At 43.4% G+C, this 23,115-nt stretch overlaps 1 protein-coding gene across 1 annotated transcript in view; it reads right to left on the bottom strand.

Moving 5' to 3' along the window:
• Positions 1-23,115, bottom strand: part of ANKRD42 (ankyrin repeat domain 42) — a 428,468-nt gene that overhangs the window by 5,810 nt on the left and 399,543 nt on the right. Inside the window, exon 11 of the mRNA XM_086933250.1 lies at positions 5,318-5,459. Within this exon, the coding sequence (XP_086789376.1) occupies positions 5,318-5,459 (142 nt within the window). The remainder of the gene's footprint in view (positions 1-5,317; positions 5,460-23,115) is intronic.

Raw genomic sequence — 23,115 nt, 5'->3', positions numbered from 1 at the left:
TTGAGTTGCAGTAGGGTTCTCATCTGAGTCTGAGTATGACATTCTGGGGACAGAAAATCAGCAATGTCAGTGAGCTAGATAAAAAGGTCTAACAACAGCAAAACCTAATAGGTAAATGAAGCAACAAGGAAGGAATTTTTCTTTGCTAAATAAAGACATCCATATGAAACAATCACAATTCTTCCTTAGGATGTCTTTGCTCTCCCGGGCGTATCACAGGAGGCATGCGAGATCGAAAAAAGATAACTTTCTTAATATCTCAAATGCAATAATAAATTAACTATCTCTCAACTTTTTGCAAAACACATATATATAGGATTAGAGTTGAGATTAACTGTTTTTGTTGGTATTGTATATAATTGAAGGTTTTTGTATGCACTTTATGAGTCTTTTCTTTTGTAAAAAATTGTTTGTTTAAAAGCAATTTGCTCAAACTCAAGAAAACAAAATACATAAAAGAAATTCAAAAATAAAAAGAATTAATCATAAGCTTACAGACTGATTTATTGGTCTTATTGAATTGAGGATTGTTCCAATACTAACGGGATCATCATCAGGAACAATAATAATTGCCTGGTTATGAATTTAAATATTAACGCCTTGGAGGTGCGGAAGTCTCATTAAGCTATGTTTCACAAGGTATCGGCGACCTGTTCTGATTACGGTGCCTGCTTGCAGAGTGAAGGCAGGTATCGTTCGAGAGGTTATGTTCGTTAGTAGCAAAGCCACAGGGACCTGCCATTGAGCACAATCGAAACAGTGACTACTGCATACACTGCCCGAAGAGACTCCACTGAGCTCTGCTTATGTCCCCACCGTCGGCTGAAGCAATTTATGGCCAATTCCTGGGCTTTGCTAATAACGAACATAACCTCTCGAACGATACCTGCATTCACTCTGCAAGCAGGCACCGTAATCAGAACAGGTCGCCGATACCTTGTGAAACATAGCTTAATGAGACTGCCGCAACTACAAAGTGTTAATATTTAAATTCATTATGGATTGCCTGGGCCTGGCCAATTGGCAAACAATACCCTGGCTGGCCTATGTGTGTAACTTCTTTAAGGATTTAAATATTACTACGTATTTTTTAGACCCGTCATCCTTATTAAGTCTGTCAAGTAAAAATCAAAAAATCCTATGCATTTCACATCTGAGGAAACTTCGTTTATCTCAGGAAATCACTAAGATCTCTAACATCCAGATCCTAAGTGTTCAATCTTCCTTAGGCATCCAACCCTACCTGAAATACCATTTGAATGCACATGAAAAATATCTTCTGACCCGGTTTCGCTTTAATATCTTTTTTCGTATCGTCTCATTTCCGAAAAAACAAGATTGGTCAAAATCCATCACTAAGTGCCCATGTGACGATACCTCAGAACAATCCACAATCCATGTTACCCTTTTTTGCAGATTTTATGATTCACCTCGAAAGCGCTGGATTATCCCCCTACTGTCATCAATGGGTTTGAGATCTTGCCGTCCCGCATTTCATGCTCTGCAACTATTAGATTCTGAATTTTCTGCTAAATGTGTAGCTGGTTTTCTTAAAACGTATATAAAAAAATCGGTGTAACTATGATCAACTTGACTTTTAAATACTCTTGCACTTTATTAACATTCTGTAAAAATGTATCCTTCTCGTGTAAATTTCGTCTTTTGGTATAATTTGTTTTGCCGTCCCACTTTTATATATTGTTCATTGCAATGTACTTTTTATGGTTCCTTAAAAATATGGAAACCGAATAAAAGATTTTGACTGACTGAAATTCATAACCAGGCAATTATTATTGGTCCTGATGATGATCCCGTTAGTATAGGGGCAAGGGATCGAAACGTCGACTTTCCATATACAGTGTCTCAAATTATACCATTGTGTTATTATATTGCTGTCACTGTCACTGAGCTTGCAGTACAATGTATTAGGATGCAAGCCACGTTCTGCTCCAAAAGTTATTGCCTGAAAATCTAATTTGTCTTTTACCTCTTCCCTTACTTTTTCTTTCCTTCACACTGGGTACAGGACTGTGCCCTCTATTTGTGTGTGTTCTATTTTATATAAAAATGTTCTACATTTATCAAATAAATATTCCATGTTCGGCAGGACATAGGAATCAAACTTATAGCACTCATCGTGGTCTATAAATGAATTTGTTTGTACCATTTTATAAACTGAGTACCATTGTTCTTTGAAATAATCATTTATGACTGACTACTGCAGAGAACTGAGTCTGAGGTTATTAAATTTAGAATTAAAATGAAGCAGCAGCAGGCGATGCGTTAACTATGTGAGTGGACATCAGTTACTTTACCTATCCTGCAGACATCAATAATCCCATCATCATGGAGGAGAGCCATCATTTCACCGATCTTCAAAAAGGGAAACCGAAATGACCCAAAAAATGATCGGCTAGTGGCCTTGCTTGACAACGAGGCCAAATACTTTGCGGGCCTCTTACTAGAGGAACTGACATTGTGGGCAGCTGAGGTTTCAGCAATTCCATACAACCGAAATAGACTTCTGAAAAGGTAAGGAAACTACCATCAACATATTAGCTCTTTCTCTATTAATCAATGCTGCCCTCGAAGCGAAGCAAACCCTATATCTGTGCTACACTGACTACAGCTCTGCATTCGACCAGGTCAACAGAAACCTTCGGTGGGAAAAACTAAAAAAGCTGAACATACCCCCGTTGCTCTTAAACCAACTTATTCTTCTGCACAGCGAGACATGGGTGCAAGTAAAATTAGGCTCTGGCGAATACCCAACAAGGAAGAACTCAGCAAGCACAGGGGTAAAACAGGCTGCGTACTCGCTCCAATACTTTTAAATCTTTAATGGGAGAGCTATCAATGCTGCTAAATGAAAGTAACTTGCATGCACCAAAGCTAGGGGGCTCCCAGCTGTCGAACCTCTTTTACGTAGACGACCAGTTACTTATTAGCCGGACCCTCGTAGACCTACAGCGGTAAATGGACATTACGTCAAGATACTCTGCAGCTAATAGGCTTAGCATCAACCACAAAAAATCTAAAGTTATTTTCATTAATCTCCCCAAAAAGAAAATAACACGAAATTGGCTCTTGGCATCAAGGAAGCTGGAAACGGTCTGTGAATATAGATACTTGGGGGCCATCATAGACTGCAAGGGCAACTACAAGCCTCAATGTGAGCCATAAAAAGGAGAGGGCTAATTGTTGAGGTGGCACTTAGAAACTTAAAAAACGCGGTCTCTGGTCCAAGCCTATTACTCCTCATAAAGGTGATCCAGGCAAAATGAATCCCAGCCATCACTTACGGTAGTGAAGCGATGAGGGGGAGGGATGCTGTTTCAGTAGATGGAACAGTAGCAAAGGCACTACGCATGATCTTAGGTCTTCCGAGATATACATCGCCCACTCAGATGAGACTTGAATTTGGGCTACCAAAAGAAGAGCTGGTACATAAAGGAACCTACGTAAAAGCTGGGACAAAGTAAGTAGGGGAGATCCAAAAACATTAAATGCTCTCCTGTGGAAGGAACTTCAAGATAAAGAAACTTGCCTGGCAAGGCTGTACTTGGAGGCCGCTATCGATCAACTCGGCTTCCGGCAACTATGGGAACTCCCAGGCTCTCCAGCAGGCTTTAAAAAGGTGCTCAATAAGACAGTCCGAAAAGAATCATTGTTGCAGGACAAAGCCACCTTGATAGAGCATACTCTCGGCTGGCTTACAGTTCAATCGTACATCAAGCCCTCGCCCCAAGCTTATCTACAGACAGGCTTCTCCATAAAAACAAAAGAGAAGTTCCTGAAATGTTGCCTAGGGTTACTGCCTTCAGCAGCCCACCTACCACCGTGGTTAGGCCCGCAGCTACCCATAGCATGCCGACTTTGCGGGAACGGCAAAGAGAACACAGTACATCTCATCGCCATCTGCAGCGAACTTATTCAAGAACGTCGCTCCCTCTTGAGACCACTTTTTAACAACCGCAGGATACGAACCTGCAGGCAAGCGGTGCTGGCTTGCTTCAAAGGCAAAGACATCCAACTGAGCTGCCAAATGGTAAAACTCCTTGAAACGGCGGAAACTCGCCTCAAAATGCTGAAGGATAGCCAAAAACCTAGCAGCACCGCGAAGGAAGAGAGGATCAATCCACTCTAAACCTCAAAGAGTAAGCACCAGCTGGCACTGGCAAAGAAACAGGTGGCATTATGTCGGCATGAGGTGCATCCAAATACTCCTAAGCGCCCACAAACCAACTCTAGGAGAGTGTGGCCCCGGCAGGAAATCTGACAGGCACCAACGTTTACTGCTTTAACCATCAGGAAAGACAATAGTAGCATCGAGAGAGAGGAATATACTAGCAGCCCACCTAGGATGCAAGAGGATATGGACCCAACAGATGGACCATCCAGTCTCCACCAAACCATCTGCTAAGAACGCCCAGGAACACTGCACTTAATCGCATCAGCCCCTTGAGTACCGAGATTCAAAGCGTGCTTGCACTAAGGTCTAGCCTGCGCCAGACATTTGGTGAGGACGAATAACATGCTGCATCTCTTGGTGCAATTCAAGCATTATCAAGGCCCCTGAATTTTACCCAAACCTCATGTTGCCACCTGCCAAGCCTTGATTTTTTCTAGGTGGAGGTCAATGTTGAAAGCAAACAGCCACTTTGCACTATACTGAATAATACTGATCACATCACAGGGATAGCCCGAACTGTCAACATAACGAATCGCCTTTTCTTTTTTAACGCAAATATGTTTTTATTGAAGCAGCACTTTCTAAAATGCTCTTATTGCACTGGCACTTTACTATATAACCCCTCTGCTGGCAACAAAGTTCAACCTACAGCACATCTTACTATGACAAATAGGCGGTCTAACTGAATTCATACTTTATTTTAACTTTGATGCTGGTGTCTTAGTATGTTTTTTACTGAAGGATTTATTGTCTTAATATGTACAAACTTGACCGTTGTTTTATTAACTGAACTCTTTCCTACATTGTAAAGGTTTTAAATAACCATGTACAATAAAGCATTACTGGTATTACTTATCTACACTGTTATTAGTTACTTCATATTTAATGTCTCCAGAGATGTAATTGATGATGTCATATGAGGTCATGTGTGATGTCTTAAGGAGGGTATTATGGGGGAGTGGAATGGATGCGTAACTAAAAAGAACTGGAATTTTTCAGGTTTAGGTTGACACCATAATGTCCTTGCCACAGAAGTTTTTTTTTTATGGTGATGTTCGTTTGTAATCGTAGTCGGCAACTGCAACATGACCTACATCACTTCCAGAACAGTACAACAACACATACCACAAAATTGGCCGAGGTCTTGACCTTTTCCAAGGACGCTCTGAGGTGCGCAATCTCTGCTCGATAATCATCCAGCTGCCCCTCCATCTTCTCGCGACGTAGGCGCTCATACTCTAGCTGAGTTTCAAGCTCTTTAATAACTCTGCAAAGAAAAAAATGTTCTACTTCAGGCTTTTGTACAGTGTTATACTGAAACTGTGTTTATGTAGAGCTTAATACTAGTATTATATTATAATTGCATTTATATAGCCCTTATTGGGTGGCGGCAGGCAAGTCACACATGCATACTAATTCACATGCATTCACAGCTGGCACTCAAAAACACACATACATGGATGCACCAAACATTTAAAAAAAAAACACTATCAGACATTAGTGACAATGCCGTGTGGTGGAAGGGAAGCCTCATTGGTTACAGACGACTGAGACTGCCCGTCCTCTCATTGGCTGACCTTGTTATGGGTCAGCCAATGAGAAGAGGTGGCAGTCCCTAGCTCATCACAGTGTGGGATGGGGTCAGATAATCTGCTCACCACACCCTACTCTGTGACAAACATCACTGATAGAAACCTGGCCCTGGGCACTTCAAGGCATGAACCTGAAGCACGCAAGTCTGCGACTATCAGTCACTCTCCCCCTCCTCATGAGGGGGAGGACCACCAAGCAATTCTCTGGGCTGAGGAGGCCATCTCCAAAGGGCTGCGACATCTTCTGCCCCGCAAAATTCTGCGGCGGCAGCCAGGCGCCTGTACATTTAGTGCAGGTATAGCGTCTGGTTGCCAGACAGTATATGAAGAGTGTTTGTCAGGCTGACATTTGCTGAGCCTGACCAGCATCCTTCGTGTTTGGAAAAAGATGGGGGCAGGCCCCCTCCGGCCTTAAGCATCAACCGCTACTGCCTTAATACTCCTAACAATAGGTGGTGAAGCACTTTATGAGGAGAACACACTACTCTGGGCAACCAAGGTTAGTGGTTAATCCAGCAGTATATCTGCTCGTCGGTAGAGGGCATCGAGTGACTTCATAGCAACATCATCTCCCGAATGTGATCTCATCAGAGCCCATATAAGCCCTCCACTGATGAGCTGATGTCAGTTTCTTTGTGACTATTTTTGTGCCAACTACGCAGAGCCACTTAGAGAAACAGTCTCTGGAAACAGTGTGCCAAAAAGGGAAAAAAATCTTGTATCAAGAAGTACAGTTGGAAAGAACTGTAGTAGAATGCAAAGAGGGGATCTTGGAGACAACAATGCCCTCAGTTTGCAGAGCGGGGAGGACGGGTTGTCCGATAAGGAATCTGCGGCTAGATCCTGTCTCTACCAGATAAGGCATTACCGAAGGTAAGTAACTTGTTCATCTGACAGAGACATCTTGCTGCAGATTTCTTAACTTAGAATCAGATACCCAAGCAATACCATCCTTGGAGGAGGGGCTGTGAACTGACCTCACCAAAAATTCCCAAATAGGAGAAGCCAGTCCAAAGATAGAAGGGACCAGACTATTCGAAAATGATAGATGAAGCATGATGCTGACCAAAAGGACTGATCTCCAAGAAGGACTGCCCGTAGGAAGTACAAAGCTGTAAGACGATGAGAAAAATGGTACAGAGTCAGTAAAGGAGGCAACCCCAAAAGGAGATGTAATCTTAGATTGGAGAATGCATAGGGACGAAGGACAATAGTCCATAAAGTCCAGGCTCAAACCAAATGGAAGGAGCATACACAGAATGCTCAGCTACAGCAACACATACAACGAATAAAGAGCACCCACCGAATGTTGAGGAAACTATGCTGAGAAACTGAGTTTGGAAAAAAAATAAACCTCCAATGATAGAATGATGGAGAAAAGAGAAAGAGAGAAATGAATGCTGAAGAGCATTGCTAGGAAACAACAAGAGCAGTAAAGAAAACTGGTCTTACATTGAGAACTTCCAAGGTTCATAAGGCCTCCTCCGAAAAAAGTAACAGAGACGCTCGCTGAAGAGAAGAAATTAAACAAACAAGTGCAACCAAGAATGCTGAACCAGGTCATAGAGAAGGGTGTGGGTAAAATGCAGTGTCAAACACCGCTAGAAGGCCAGATGACCATATGTGCATCCCAGAGTATCTCACTGCGCCTAGACACCCTAGGGTATTAGTTGTGCATTAAAAATTCCATAAATAAATAAATATGTGCATATATATATATTATATACCACAAGTAAAAGACATTTAGAAGAGATTCGTGCAAGAGCTAGGTATATACATGCAAAGAGATATACATCCAAAGTATATAAAGTTAAATATGCTTAGAAAAAACATAGAAATTCCTGTAGATCAAGTCATACAGGAGGGTGAAAGTATATGCACTCCCCCGGAGGTAACCCCCATCCTCGGCCAGTGAGTGGGAGGACGAGAATTGGAAGAACGAAGGGTACTGCAAGAACAGAGGTAATCAGGGAGGACTGAAATTATACATCCTACCGTCGTAAAGAAGAAGGTACAACATTAACTAAGATGGATACAGAAAGACAAGGTTGGAAAACAGCAACACAATGCCACCTAAGAGGAGGAGGTGGAGGGTATTGCCTATTACAGGAAACAAGGGCAACTGTCCAAGAACCAATGCCACCGACATAAGAAGGATGACAACAGTTGGTAACAGGTGAAACAAAGAATAAACAGCAGGTGGGAGTCCACCATGAAGAAGAGAAGAAGAGGAAAAAGACCGCTAGGGTGAAACAAAAGGGCTAGCGGAGACTAACAGCAACAAAATGGCAACAAATAGTTGATGTTCACAATCACACACTGCCCAACCCATGGAGGCTTAAAAACTGGTGAGAAACCTAACCAACACTCCATGGAAACTTGACAAACAGGTAATAAACCAAACTAAAGCTCAAGACGACGACTGAGAGTACCGAGTGTGAGGAGAACAAACCCCAGGAAGTTGAAGAAGACCCCAACATTGGAGGACCGTGCATAAGCAACAGAATACTTGGTTGGACAGAAGATGGCATATGCCCAAAGGAAGGTAATGAAATACCTACTCCAAAAAGTGGGAGGGTAAAGGAAACCCTCCAAAGGGAGACGGGAAATAGGGGAAAGCAATCCGCTACATAGAAAAACAACCCCACGAAGGCGGAAGTGGCATAGAGAATTATGAAAATAGAGCAGTATCTCCACCCACAAGGAGAAAGGAAGATACAGGAAATAAAGAGAACCTAGCATCCTGTGGAAGAAGGATACCAAGGCATAAATCCAACCACCAAAGGGACTGGTCCCAAAGGAACAGAACTGAAAAGAACAGCAGACGCAAGAGCCACCCCAGGGGTACGATGGCAGCTATGAATTTCAAAAAACCCGCAGGAAGCAACAGTCCTAGCTGCGACCCAATTAGGCAGGTAGGAACAACTAAAGGGTAACAACAGATTCAAAGAACACCAAATAGCAGAAGATTAATAGCAGCAAGAGCACAATAAAGGCTATCGCGCATCAAACAACGTAGCAGAATACCCGATATAGAGTAAGTACTCGGTTGAAAAAATAAAGCCGCAAAAGGAAGCTGTAGAACAGGCCCTCACAAGGCCACAAAGTAAGATATGCTCCAGAGGTCTGGAAACTAAATCTGTCACTAACAGAATATTTAGAAGAAAAGCATCTGCAGCAAGCAGGAACATCACAATGGGTGTAACCCTAGAAGGGAGAGAAGTACTTCAGCCTATGAAGGTCGATAAGAGCTGAAACAAGTGGAAACAATTTGTCCCAACAACCTAGCGCAACAACAGAGTTAAGACTCCGCACCACCATAACTATCTCTGAACCTGCGTTAAGCCGAGTTGGGCAGTGGGACTTAAAAGGAAGGTGCCATCAACACGCATGTCAATTAAAGTAGTTTGCACAGCCTCCTAAAATCTGGAAGTATGCAAAAATGAGCGCCGACGTAGGGCTATTGAGAGGCCATAGTCCAGCCAACGGAATCAGTGGTATCCATACCACAGCTGATGCTAAGTGTGGCATCTTGTTGCCCATCTCGTACAAGATGGGCTACAAGAGCATTCCGGGCTTCCTCCGGAAGGGAGGCAAGAGATGTGGGAGAAGCAGGCGAGGGCACAAGAGGGATATTTACAAGAAAATGCCATAGCACAGTGTTATGCCAAATTTGTCCCAGTATTTAAAAAAACTGGGATGCGCCGTATTTCCAAAATACGGCGCACTCCTGCATTTCTGCTGGTGCTAAAAAAAGCTGCCTAGCGCCAGCACCCTTGCACCATGTTGCAAAGGTGCCTGCACTGCAGGGGCGATTGTTTATGTGCAGGAAGTGTTCAAAAATCGCAGGACAGAGCGAGTAGAAGAGAAAAAACGCCTACTATTGGAGAGGAGTTGGCCTAACGGCTAGGGCAGTGAACCTCGAATCTGGGGAACTGGGTTAGAGTCTCTGCAATGACGCTGAACATCCTGTGATTCTGGGCAAATCACTTAATCTCCCCGTGCCTAATAAAAATTAAGGTGTCCTCATGTCATGCAACTGGTGCTAGGTAAAGCGCTCTGATACCCGATTCGGGTCAAATTCTCGCTATATAAAACTCCGTTAAATAAAATAAATTCCACAAGCGTCAAGTTTCCTGGCCTCTCCTTCCGGGGGACAGGAGGAATAAAATCAATATTTTGGGAGGATAAAGCAGCCTGTACAACAAAGCTCTGAAGAGACAGGAGGGTTCCTCAGGGGCCGGGGGATGCTTGTGAGAAATAGAGCGATCCACAGGGAGCCCTGTATCAGGCTTAGCTGAAGCACCCAACAGGACATTGAAAAGACAGTTACTATAAGGAAGGACAGGCTCTATGTTGGGCTGGTCAGGATGTAGTACGCCAAGCAAAGGGTCTGTATATAATTCCACAGAAGGATGGTGTAAGCCCAGTACAACCGAAACTCAATTGAGCATGTCCCCCAGAGCGGAATTCGCCTGCGTAGCCAAACCAGGAAGAGATAGAAAACTGGAGAAGATTCTAAGCCACTGGCGTCACCCAACTCAAGTAACCAGCTAGATTGCATAGCTGAGGACGACGGAGCTGATGAAGAGTCACATTTGTCAGGGTCATGGTGCTCACTCAGACACCACATGCAAAGTGAGTGAGGATTAAGCATGGGCAAATTTTGCGAATTGGCAATTCGCGAATTTGCGGATGTGCAAATTGGCAATCCGCAAAATTCGCGAATTCGCGCGAATTTGCTGATTTTTTCATTTTTGGGTGTTCGCGAGGCGCTTTGCGTGTTCGTGGGTGTTCGTGAGGCGCTTTGCAATTTCGCGGGGTTTTTTTTTTGCCTGCTTAATCACTGCCACCCTCTCATTTTTTATGCCCATCTGCCCTCTGTACCACTTGTTTCTGTGCCCTTCTGCCCTCTGCCCCACTCATTTTTTGTCCCCTTCTGCCCTCTGTCCCACTTTTGTGCCCTTCTGCCCTCAGCCCCACTTAGAATGGCGCCGGCAAGCTGCCAGCGCCATTCTAAAATAGCTAGAAATAGCTTCAACAGGAAGCACTAATAGATAAAGTAAAGCAGGTGCTCCAGTTGAAGGTCAAATTAAGTTACACAATCATTAATCACCCCAAGTTTGGGGTGATTAATGATGGTGTAACTGAATTTGAGCAGCACCTGCTTTACTTTATCGATTAGAGCTTCCTGTTGAAGCTGACTTTTGTAACTATTTTAGAATGGCTCTGGCAGCTTGCCGGCGCCATTCTAAAAGAGTTACAAAAGTCAGCTTGAACTTTTGACCCAATCCCTTCCGTTCGCAGATTTTCGTTCGCGGATTTTGCGGGAAATTCGCGAATCTCGCGGATTGCGAATTTACCGAAAATCTGCGAAATCCGCAAGCGGAACGGATTTTCCGCTCATGCTTAGTGAGGATTCATGGTAATCATTTGTTGTCACAAGGCTTGAACCCTGAAGACATCAAAAACTGTAGAAAAAGGGCACTCTGTTCCATTGACGAAAAATGTCAAATAGGCCAAAAAAACTGCCATAGAAACTGCAGTGGTGATCCACGTTACTAGCGTGGAAAAGAAGGAACTGACATCAGTGCGTGCGGGGAGGGCTTCAAATTTGGAAGACAACGTCGCTTGATGCCCTCTTCCGACATGCAGAGGTACTGCTGAACAAATTCCTTGATACAGTCTGGCGCTTGGGGAGGATTCTAAGATAAAGAATCTGCAAGTAGATGTCTCTATCAGATAGAAAAAATACAAATGACAATGTTGCACGTAATACGAGAGGCTCCAAATGTACCGCCGAATGGCAATTGAAAAAAACAAGCATTTGCAATGCAATAGGTCTCCCAGTAATTAAGTTTGAGCTTTTGCCATTGCTAAATATTGCAACACTAATTGCAACAAAAGTCAATAAATTGTAGGGCAAAAAAAGTGTATTTATTTTTGTAGCAATGGTGGCATGCTGCACTTTAGATGAATATGTTTAAAAGTAAAGTGTGCCATACTGCGATTACTGCAATAGTTAATTGTGGATGCCTTAACAATTGATGTGTGCAGTGATGGCTAGTGGTGTGTGTGCCTGTAGAAATTGTGCACTGATGGCTGGTGGTGTGTGCCTGGTGGAAGTGTGCACTGCTGGCTGGTGGTGTGTGTGCCTGGTGCAAGCGTGCACTGACAGTTGGTGGTGTGTGTGACTGGTGAAAGTGTGCACTGACGGCTGGTGGTGTATGTGTGCTTGGTGAAAGCGTGCACTGACGGCTGGTGGTGTGTGGATGACTGGTGAAAGTGTGCACTAACGTCTGGTGGTGTGTGCCTGGTGGAAGCATGCACTGGTGGTGTTTGTGCCCGGTGAAAGCATAAACTGATGACTGATGGTGTTTGTGTCTGGTGAAAGTGTGCACTGATGGTGTGGTTTTGTGTGGTTGTGTATGTTGTTGTGTGGTTGTGTGTGTGGTTGTGTGTGGTTGTGTCCTGTTAAAAGGTACCAGGCGCCGCAAAGTCTGGTTTGCAGGTCAGACATCCAGTGAGTGTCGGGGCTTGTGCACACTTCCCCACCTTGTTGCGTGAAGAGATGCAAGTGCTGCTAATGATACCAGCAATTAGATGGACCATTTATCGCAACGTTCAGGTAATGAGCTCGCTGACAGAGGTGAACACGAGACACCATGTAGCCAACAGAACATATGCTCGAAGAGCAGCTGGCATGATTCCAGAGCTGAACATGTGTAATGCAGGTGTAATACAGGGGCACTGACTGCTCATTGTGGTTAATGCGGCGATCCTGACAACACTGCCAGGGAGACAACCTGGGAAGTAATGAGTGGACGCATTCATCAGGAACAACTTCCTCTAGCTCCCAGAGGCACAGAACTTCCACACAAAAGGGGTGTCTGAGGACGCAGCCTTGTCTGTCAATGGTTTTAGATGCCTTACCTTGGAATGTGCAGGCAGAGGTCCTGGGAACTCAGAGATTGAGCACGGTCCGTGGTATTCAGCAGCGCTCCTGTGTGATGACAGTATGTCGGCGTACGCTGCACATTATCACGATAAAGTGCCAGCTGTTGTTTGACAGCCAGTATACTCCATGCACGGGAGGCTGACTGAGGTAAAACACCCCGTAATTTCTGCTCCACGCAGCCTCGCTTTAAAGCAGCTTGTCTTTCAGTCTTCCCGCAGCATCACTAACGCCATCGCTTAGCAACGCCGGCGCGTGGATTCTCGTAATACAGTGCACTGCTCGCAGACCCCAATCCAGCAGTGTCTGCAGGCTCAGGGGGGTGAACATGAAACATTAACTGTTTCTTTCCGTCTACCACGGCACCTACGCGAACCAACCATCTCCCCCTCCTCCATGGATTTTCAAAATGTTTAACCTTAACGTGACCAACAACATTCAGTTAATGGCACCGCAGAGCTAGGGACATCTCACCTGTGCGTAGGTGCAGAATGTATTTATTGAGACAGTTGTTAGGTTAATTGCTGTAGACGCCACGAAGGCTACTGAGCACACACAGTATTAGGCCTGCTTATGTTCGCTGGGGAAGGGTTCTCGCTTGAGGCGAGGGTAGTCGACATCTATTCTGAATCCAAACGTTCATGCATTATTAAGGTGCTTTTCTTCTTAACCATCTGAAGGTAGAAGGCCATTTCTTATGCACATTTAGCGGTTTGCATTCTCTGAGATAAGCTTCCCAATAATCGGTGTGACAGGCGTGCTAGTATTTACTGGGAAGTGGTATGCTTCTCTCCTGCTTTCTATTTTCGTTGTTTCGAAGAATACAAGAAGAACACACCCACGACACAATGACGACATAGCGTAGACGTTTGTAGTTCGCACTCCGGAAGCCCGCGCACGCGCCCACGCCCACGGATGGCCAGAGAAGCAGTGCTGGTGACGCGGGGCTCCCATGCCCGAGGGAGAGCCCCGCGGAGTCTGCAGAAGTCAACAAAGCCGGTAAGTGGGGCGAGGGGGGGAGGGGGGAGGGAGGGTGCGCTTGTGTGTGTGTGTGCGGCGGCGGGGGGGGGCTCTGTATGTGTGTGTGCGTGCGTGTGTGTAGGTGCGCTTGTGTGTGTGTGTGTGTTTCTGCGCATGCGTGCAGGGGGAGGTGTGGCTGTGTGGCAGCTTCCCAGGAGAGGAGACAGGAGCTGGCCACAGCGAGCGCGTTCACGTGCGCGTGGCCCACTCCATTCCCCAGCTCGCGGCCAGCTTCTGTCCCCTCTCCTGGGAAGCAGAGTCGCTCACAATAGGTCTCTGGCGAGACCGCGCTTTCGCGCGGTTAACGCCGGAGACCTAAAAAGGAGGATGATTAAACATTTGGTGACTTGTAGTTGAGTTGCTGCACTGATTGCTAACAGGGAAGTTCACATCAAATCAAGTGAAAAGTAATAGGAATGGTTTATGTTCTTCATGAGAATGCATCCCCTTCCCGATCGCACAGAAATCAAAAATGTAAAACTTCAAGGAAATTATTCATGAAAATAGAAGAATCACAAAACACACCAAATCCTGTACCAGTCAACAATATCTAGCTTGTAGAGAGATACACAAATACTACAATAGGTGTGTAGGCAGAGAGGAATAAAATATCTATAAAATGAACAAAATGTTTTTGCCTTTTAAGTGAATTGGTGGTTGTACTACATACAATAGGCTCACACTCAATGGATATTCCAATATACGACATGGGGTTGGCAATTTCTGTCGTAAACTACACCTACTTCCTCTAGCCAGTGGCGCAAGGTTCACAAACATACATATATCTACTTTGACACTGCTTTTGGCCATGAACAAAGACTTTTCTTATTTTGAGAATTTTGTTGCGTTACTGTGAAACAAGGAATGCATATGAAGGAGATGTGAAAATATGGGACCGCTGGAATAGTGCACTGACAAGTACAAGACTGGTTCAAGGACACAGATGACCCTCATAGAGCACTGCAAGAAATAAAGATGTTGCTCAAATAGACTAATTATTCAGATGATTCGAAAGGATACCAAAAAGGTTTACTTTCCTCCCTCCTAAAGCGAGGCTCAAACAAAAAAAAATGCAATAAAGGTCACAAACATTCCTTTCACAAAAAATACCACAAAGAACGTAATTAATTCAAATGTTTGGCATGCAAATGTACCAATGATGACTATAAGGAGAATCAGAAAAGCATTGAAATACAGACAATTACTTTGTGTATAAAAATGTGTTTTTAGACGTAGGGAATCCCCAAAATGTGCAATCTTGGTAGGGTAACTATTAGGGAACAGAAACAAGCTAACAATAGGCAGGAACTTAGAGCAGAGTGGCCTTTAACCAACACCCTTATACCTTGATGATGATGTGCTCATGGCCAGCACACCAAAAGCACTGCACTTATTAGTGCTGCTTTTGTTGAGTTTAAAGCCACTTGTGTACAAACTGTTCTTAGTCACATTTCATGGCATGTGGGTCACGATGCGTCCAGCTCTCCACCCAGTCAGTGGGTTTCAACCGGCTGTCCAGCGTAAATATCTTCCCATTTTTCTGAGTTATTTTTGCAGCCCCAGGTGTATGGACCCCTGGTAATGCACACCGCCGAACGCAATTATCTAAGGCAACTGGCTTCCTTTTTAGCTTTCCACAACCATGGGGAGGTGCACAATTGGTACCTTTGTTACAGATATATAATCTCAATGTGTTCCCATTGAATCATACGGAGCTGATCTATGGGGGATTGTGAACTGCAAGGCCCTACAATATGAATTAAATAGGTTTTGTAGACGGCTCCTCGCATTTCCAATTTCAACTTCGCATTTATCTGCCATGAAGAACTAAATCTGCCTTATATAACTGACTATATCAGAGCGAGGCTGCTAATACTCTGGCTGTCAATTTGGAAAAATGAGACGGCGGCTCTAACTAGAGATATCGTACTTGACAGCCTCTCTTGTGATAATGGTCTCCAAATCCCGTGGCAGGCATATGTTAAAACCGAATTGGGAAAAATAGGTATGCATAGGGCTTTTGTAGAGCCAGATACTGGCTTACCGGTCTTTGATAGCTCCTAACTGCCCACCTAATTATCTTTGGCAGCCACTGGGACCTTGGGAACGCTCATTATTAATTTAGGCTAAGAGCCAGTACTGGTAAATATTTGCTGTGCTTCCCTCTTGGCTTTCAGCCAAGCCTTGCTGCTATTCCATGCTCATGTGATGGGGAAAACATGCCTAACGATGACGCATGTTTTTTTATTTTTTGGTATATTATTAAAAATGTACACCAGCCTGTTTTTTATCCCCATTGTTTAGAAAGAAATGTTATAACATTAGGCAGTCTAGAGCTGCATTTACAATTGCTCTGCAATTATCTGATGAAGATGGTAGTGTTGGTTCCTTTTTAGGTCTCGCCTACTCAGCACGCATGCGCTACTTAGGAGAGAGACCTTTAGCGATTGGCACAGCTTTGGGGGCAAACACGTGCAAGCGTTGCATTGCTTGCAATGGCAACGCGTGCACGTCTGGCGATTCCCTTGCGGGAGCGCGCGGCGCCATATGGTCGCAATCATCGAGCTTTGCTGCACGCTCCCGCAAGGGAATCGCGCAGGCCACCTCCCCCTGCTGCCACGAGGTGTGCGCTTGTGTTGGTTGTTTTTTGTTTTGTTTACTGTACCTAACTGAGTAGCCTCACACAACAGGTGACCATTCACGTCGGCAGTAGCTAACCCTCAAAGAGGTTTGAATTGTCATGAGGTAAGTGGATTCAGGACACATCTACCGGGCAGTTTAAGCAACAGAATTTGTAATAGCTTGTTAGCCTTTCAACATCAGGATGTTTGAGGAGAGGAAATGTTGCTTTGAAATGTTCACTGGTGCGCTTCCAGCCTGTGATTTATTGTCAGCATTCCTTTGCAGGTGGTCACTCTATGGTACAGAGCACCTGAAGTACTGCTCCAGGCAACATATGCAACTCCAGTGGACATGTGGAGTGTGAACTGTATAGATGCAGAGATGTTCCGACGGAAGTGAGAACCTGTTGCCGAAACATTATTTTGAAGTGAGTCTGATGGGTCCTGCAATTGATTTGTCTGGCATTGGCTTTTGGAGTTCTTGATTCATTGTTTACTGGTTTCTGTAGCCCTTAAACCTATAGTAGCCACCTCACATCATCTCATCAGTGTTTCCAGTTCTGGACTTTACAGTTACAAATCGTTGGCAATGCGTGTGTTTTTTCTAATTAGTTCACATGATGCAACCAAATCTACAATACACAGAATGCATTTTTTTTTGTTAAATGACAGCCCAGCTCTGAAAATGGTATCTTTGAAGTAAGGGGGTACCCTTTGGGAACCAGATTTCACTCTGTTATGTTAGTATATTTTGTCACTATGTTATTTTGGAGGATGGGTGGGAAACGATATATAATTTTTTGTGGCACAGCCATAGCCTTCCATTGCCCCAAGAGCCTCTATTTTAACGGGAAAGTGAAGATTTTGTTAATTGTTTTACAACATTGTGTACAATGTTTCTTACACATGGAAACTTGAATTTCCTGTTAAAGAATGTTGGACCAGGTTGATCAGAATCCTCGGAATCTATCTATACAAAATACGTGCACAAATGTGTCCATGGGGTTTGTATTCTGCATTGGATCTGAGTTATAGGCAGTGGTGGGTGTACACTGCGCACAGTGTCGACTATGGTGCACATTATGGTTCCAAGTCAAAGTAGAAAAGTAACCCCAACTCTGAAACCAATGTAGCAAATCAATGTGGCGTCTCATTGTGTGCATTAAAATGGTTCATTAAGTGAACGTAGACCTCTCCTCCCCTTGGTGGTTGCCTGAGGAGATCCTCCCCTGGCCCATATTAGGTGTGCTCTATACACGTTACTATAGTATTCTATATTGGTGCTGTGACAAGATCATGTTATGTATGACAATATTCCTTGGTAGGGTGCTCAACTTTTTATTAAGCTTTTGGTCTCATTGTGCACAGCTAGTTATTTATATATTTCTTCTCGCCATACAATTACACAACAGTGGATGGCTATTTATAAAGTGAGCCGGAAGGGGGCACACAATACTCGTGTTGGCCCTTCAAGCCAGTGCATTTAAGTAAAGTAACAAAATAACATGTGCGTCTCTTCCACTTTAAGCGTATGGAGGGTGGTCAGCAAAGAAGGAAAAAGATTGCGGCAGCCAGCCAGCTTTTAAGAATTGTGTTTTATTTTTATTTTTTTAAAGGAAACCGTTACATTAGGGGGAAAAAAGGACTTGGTTTTAGTTTTTTTTTATTGTGGGAATTCAACGCAAAAAGGATGTGTTGGCTGAATTTTTCCCATTCATTCAGGGCTTGACCTTCATTCACCCCTGACCTCCTCACCTCTCAACTTTACAGCGAGCCCTCCCCTCCACTTTGCTTCCCACCGGCACTTCCTTTGGCATGCCTGGGTCAAACGCCTCACTGTACACAAATCTGACAGAGTCTAATATTATACAGAGATCAGGTGTAATATCATAAAAGTATATCTTTAACCTGTCTCCTTTTATAAGAGACTTCCGCGACTCTCCTGTACCCGAGGCCAGCAGAGCTGTGCATCCTAGCTGTAACGTTTCAACGTAGTAGAAATGGTGTGATTATGATCCATAGAATGTATTAGAGGTATACAACCTTTACAACAAAACTTTTACCACGCACTACCATTACAACGCAGTCATTACAACGCAAACCATTACAACGCATTGCTCTGGGGGGCGCTCTAGGATAGGGAATAAGTTTAATTTACTATCCAACACCTTCCCTAGTGTCCACGGGGACTGGAGTTGGAAGAGTAAATTAAACTTTTCACTATCCAGCACCCCAAAGCGCTATGCGTTGTAAAGGCATGCGTTGTAAAAACCGTGTTGTAAAGGTATGCGTGGTAAAAGTATGCGTTGTAACGTCATACATCCGTATTAGATGGCCGTGCAGTGATATTTTGTGCAACCATGGATTGGGGGAAGGGGGGATTCTTCGCAGAAACCCAGCTGTACAGAAAGGCCTGTTCAGCGAATGCTGTTGCTGAATAGACTCCACAGGAAGGAGCGGTCTCTCGGACAGACCGACGGCGACCCGCCAGTATAGCTGCCCCTGCGCCCGATCACCTTGGGTGCCCACAACAGGCTATTTAAATCCCAGTGGACTGCCAACAGGGCCGCGCGGTGCACTTGTTGTTCACACAATCACTGCCAGCCCTGTGGAATTACCCCGGACTCATACCTTCCTTCCTGCGCCTTTTGGGGTCAGTTTTTGTGGTGGGGTTGCAGAGGAGTTAAAGCGGCTGTAACAAGTGATTTCCACTAGGCAAATGAAAGTTTCTCGAGTATTGTTTCCCTAAAGCAAAACGTGGTCAAATGTTTGCTATTTTTTCAGGTTATTTATGTACTGCTGCAAGAGGGTCTAGGAAAGCCTTTGTCTCTGGGTATCCGCAGTGTGCTCCGAGTACAACTGACAGCCTGACAGTCGGTTAGTATCATACATTGTCCAGTCTGAGGATACCTGGCACTTCACTTTTCTGTGGCCGCTGCCTCTTCCACCCCCCCCCCCCCCCCACCCCCCCTACCCCGAGTCATTGCTGAGGGAGTGACCTTTTCTCTTAGTTTTGAAATAAAGACTTTCTGACATATCACCTACTTTACTGTCTGGTTGATACTAGCTAGCTAAATATTGGAAAGTGTGTGAGGACATCCAGCAGTTGCGAAGCTTTCATCATACAAAACTACACAACATTCTTGGTTGTAATGGCAAATATAAACCTATATATTGATCAATGTATATACTATAAAGTATCCCGTGGTTGCATTGTCCTGAATCACTAGACAATCACAATGGCAACACCAGCCACCAGTAGATTTTCTAGGTCTTGTGGGCACCCCAGCACAGCACCCAAACAACATTTTGTGAGTTCGAAAATCGCCACAGTTTTCCAAAAAGAGAAAGAACGATTGCTAACAATTCTGAGGTAGGGAACCAACACCGTAAGTGCTTTAAAGCTCAAAGCCTAAAAAGAGTTAGAAAATCTGAACCAAGAACCCCTAATAAAAATGATTGAACCTTATGTTCTTAAAGAGAATAAAGAGGTCCGAATCGAGCATTTCATCGTAAGAGTGGTGACTAACATTAGAAGATATTTCTCTAGTAGGGTTTAAGAAAATATTTATGAATACAATTAGTGGATACCTCCCAGCAGAAGAGGCAGAGACAAAACTAATAGTCTAATGAATCAAGGACCTGTTACTGAAGGAAGAAGAGTACTTGGAATAAAAGGAGGAAATCCATGCATGGCGTAGAAGGAGTTTGTCAGACTTGATTGGCCGTGCAGCTTGTTGTTTCTTTGAGAAGATTTGAGCTTCTATGACAGCCCTAAGTAGTTTTTTTCTCCCAACAAAAGAGAGGGGGAGACCAAATTAGCATTTTGACTCCTTCAGCGAAAGGCGTTTTAGCAGGTGGTGCGACACATATATTTCTCCTTCGTGCAGTGAATAAAAGCAGGGAGCTAACTGGAAAGAATGAGGGAGACCCACACCTCTCTGTGCAGTGACTAATCTCATGGCTCTGTGATCCGCACTCTGACAGCAGCACAAGGTTACTGGTCTCAGCCTCCTGTTCTTATCTGCTTGTTCTGCATTCCGCACGGGGCAGATTTTGAAGCAGCGCAGCCATTTCCATGTCTTTTAAAGTTATTTGTTAGCGTTCGTTTTATGCTTAAATTGCATTTTTTAAACACTATTAGTTCCTCGTGAAATTATTCCTCCTTTTGGTGTCTTAAATTATCGACTCTTGTTTTAAACTTGAAATGTGCTTTATGGCAGAGAGCCGTGGGGAAGACCACAGAAGTCTAACAGCATGAACCTCCACGAGATGGCCTTGTGGAAAAATTGAGTAAGCTGCTAAAAGCGGTGTTTATACTTTACAACAACAGATACATTATCCTGCTTTGCAGGGCACAAGTCCTAAACCAGTATTTACAATGAAATAGGTCTCGCAATGACATTGTTTTGAGCTATTGCCATTGAAAATGTTATTGTTTTTTTCCCTTTGTGAAGCATTAATCAAGTAATGGCAATGTAAATGACAATGCCTTTTATTTATGTTTTAAAAACGAAAACAAAAATAAATGGCATTGTTATTTGCAATGTCAATAGCTCAAGTTGTTCGTAAATGTGAGACCTATTGCATTGCAAATGCTTGTTAAGATATGCTCGAGGTACTATGCTGTTATGATTAATGCTGCTAATACTTGCTGTCTTTGTTGTCTCCCTTGAATCTTATTGACTTGTGCAATTTTTAACTGTCTTAGGAAATACTTCTCTTATCTGATGTATTTCTATCACTTTTATGGGTGAAAATTCATCCGAATAAAGTTATTTTTTGATTTTGATAGAGCAGGTTACATATGCCCATGTGGCAACACTTCAACATGCATTGTATGACGAAATATATTTAAGGTTTCTCCTATATGATACATTTACCCAAGTGAGGCAAGTAACATCCAACTACCAGAGAAGGTAAAAGGAAAGTGAAGAAAATGACGAATAAACATAATTAAGATAAAGTGGTCAGTTTGGCTCAGTCCCATTGAATTTGCATTGGCAGACGAAATACAACAAGCCCAAGCGTTATGGGCAGGTTTCAAACTAAATACAATGACAGCCAGAAGATGAAAACTTTTTTCTTTTCTGACAGACAAGCAAGGTCTTAAATTCTGGTAGGCAAATATCTCTCTTACATTGAACACTGTGTAAAATGTACAATGCAAAACGTGTTTCTGTGTAGTTGCACTTATTCTCAATTGCATATGTGCAGATTGGGATAAAGTAAGAATTTTGGATACAGTTTTCTTATAAGAATTCTCATTTCCATGGGCTGAAAGTACACATCAGGTTTGATTTTCTTCAGCCTACTACCAGATCATGAGATGGACACAGATACTTCACACTCAGATTGCGAGGCAGGACAGGTCCATGCAGACATTCTTTTTCTGGAGAGGATCTTTCACTCAGATGTATACGGTATTTCTGTAGCGTAAATCTAGTCAAAAGGCAGCACAGTGGTGTACATGGTCAAAGGCAATTAAGCCAAGAAGAGAGGAAGAGGGTTGTGGATGGTTAATGCATTGTGATGCAGTGTTCTTCAAAGAGGTGGGTCTATAACGCTTTCCTAAATTGGAGCAGTGCTGGGGTGGTCATGATGGATGCAGGGAAGTTGTTTCAGATCCTGAAATATTTGCCTGTCATCCTGCTTATCTTGAAGTATTAAATAAGTGGCTGAGTAACTGAGTGGCATACGCATAGGAAAAAGCCATCCATATCCACTTTGCCCCATGTTTGGTCATCTGTGAACACAAAGTGGGGTCTTTCTGGTTGCTCTGGAATGTTAAAAGGCAACAAAGTAGCATGAAATTCAACATTTTGACCCTAGGAAAAAAAGTAATTTATATCAGGTCTTCACAAGGACGGTGGCGTCAAAGACAGTAGTAGGTGAAGCACCCTACAAAAATGTGAAATTAGAAATGAGGAGGCAATTAGAAGCAGGCAAGGACTTGAGAAAGTAAATTTGCTTGCATATGTGCCTTAATGCATATATGTTTACTACAAAAATGCTAATGCATCTCTTGTTGTTGGTAGTTACATTTTATTACTCAATTATGATTTTGTTTTTTGTATCAGCTTAAAGATCATTAAAGCCTTAGCATTGTTGCCCACATACATAATTTGAAATGCACTATGATATTGCTATTCCGTGTAGTACACTGCACATTTCAACCGAACCACGCTAACAAAGCATAACCTCCTTCTGAAGTTAGCACAACAAAGCTAGAATTTTGGAAAATAGTAACTCCTGTAACTATATCTTTATCCTAAGGTCTTCTCACATTCCTTGCATAAGAAGATCCATGCACTTGCTCATATGTAGCTGTCTGCAAGTTTCTCTATCGTGTGTATCGCTTTCATTCACTTGTATTGAGAAAAATTGTATAAATATAACAGAAACATTTACGGATTTTAGCATTAAATGCTCCACCTGATCAAGGGTGAAGCTCTCGTCCATTGAAATGGTAATTGCCTTGCTTATTTTTATAATGCTTACTGGCTAATTTGCATCAAATGCTATTTGGACTTCTATGCACTATCCCGAGTTTTGTGTTTTCTTTTACCGCATAGAATAGCCAATGCTGGAAAGACAGGGAGGTCCCCATCCCATTACTAGTTGTATAGAAATTTAAAAAAAGTCAGTGTACAGGAATATATCGGCAAGCAGTGCTGGAGTGCCACACCCTCTAGGACACTATACCTACCACTGTCTTTCTTCAGTCCTGATGAA

Source organism: Lissotriton vulgaris, chromosome 8, assembly GCF_964263255.1.
Source record: "Lissotriton vulgaris chromosome 8, aLisVul1.2, whole genome shotgun sequence".
In the NCBI taxonomy this organism is placed as follows: Eukaryota; Metazoa; Chordata; class Amphibia; order Caudata; family Salamandridae; genus Lissotriton; species Lissotriton vulgaris.
This window is presented reverse-complemented; position numbering and strand designations above follow the sequence as displayed.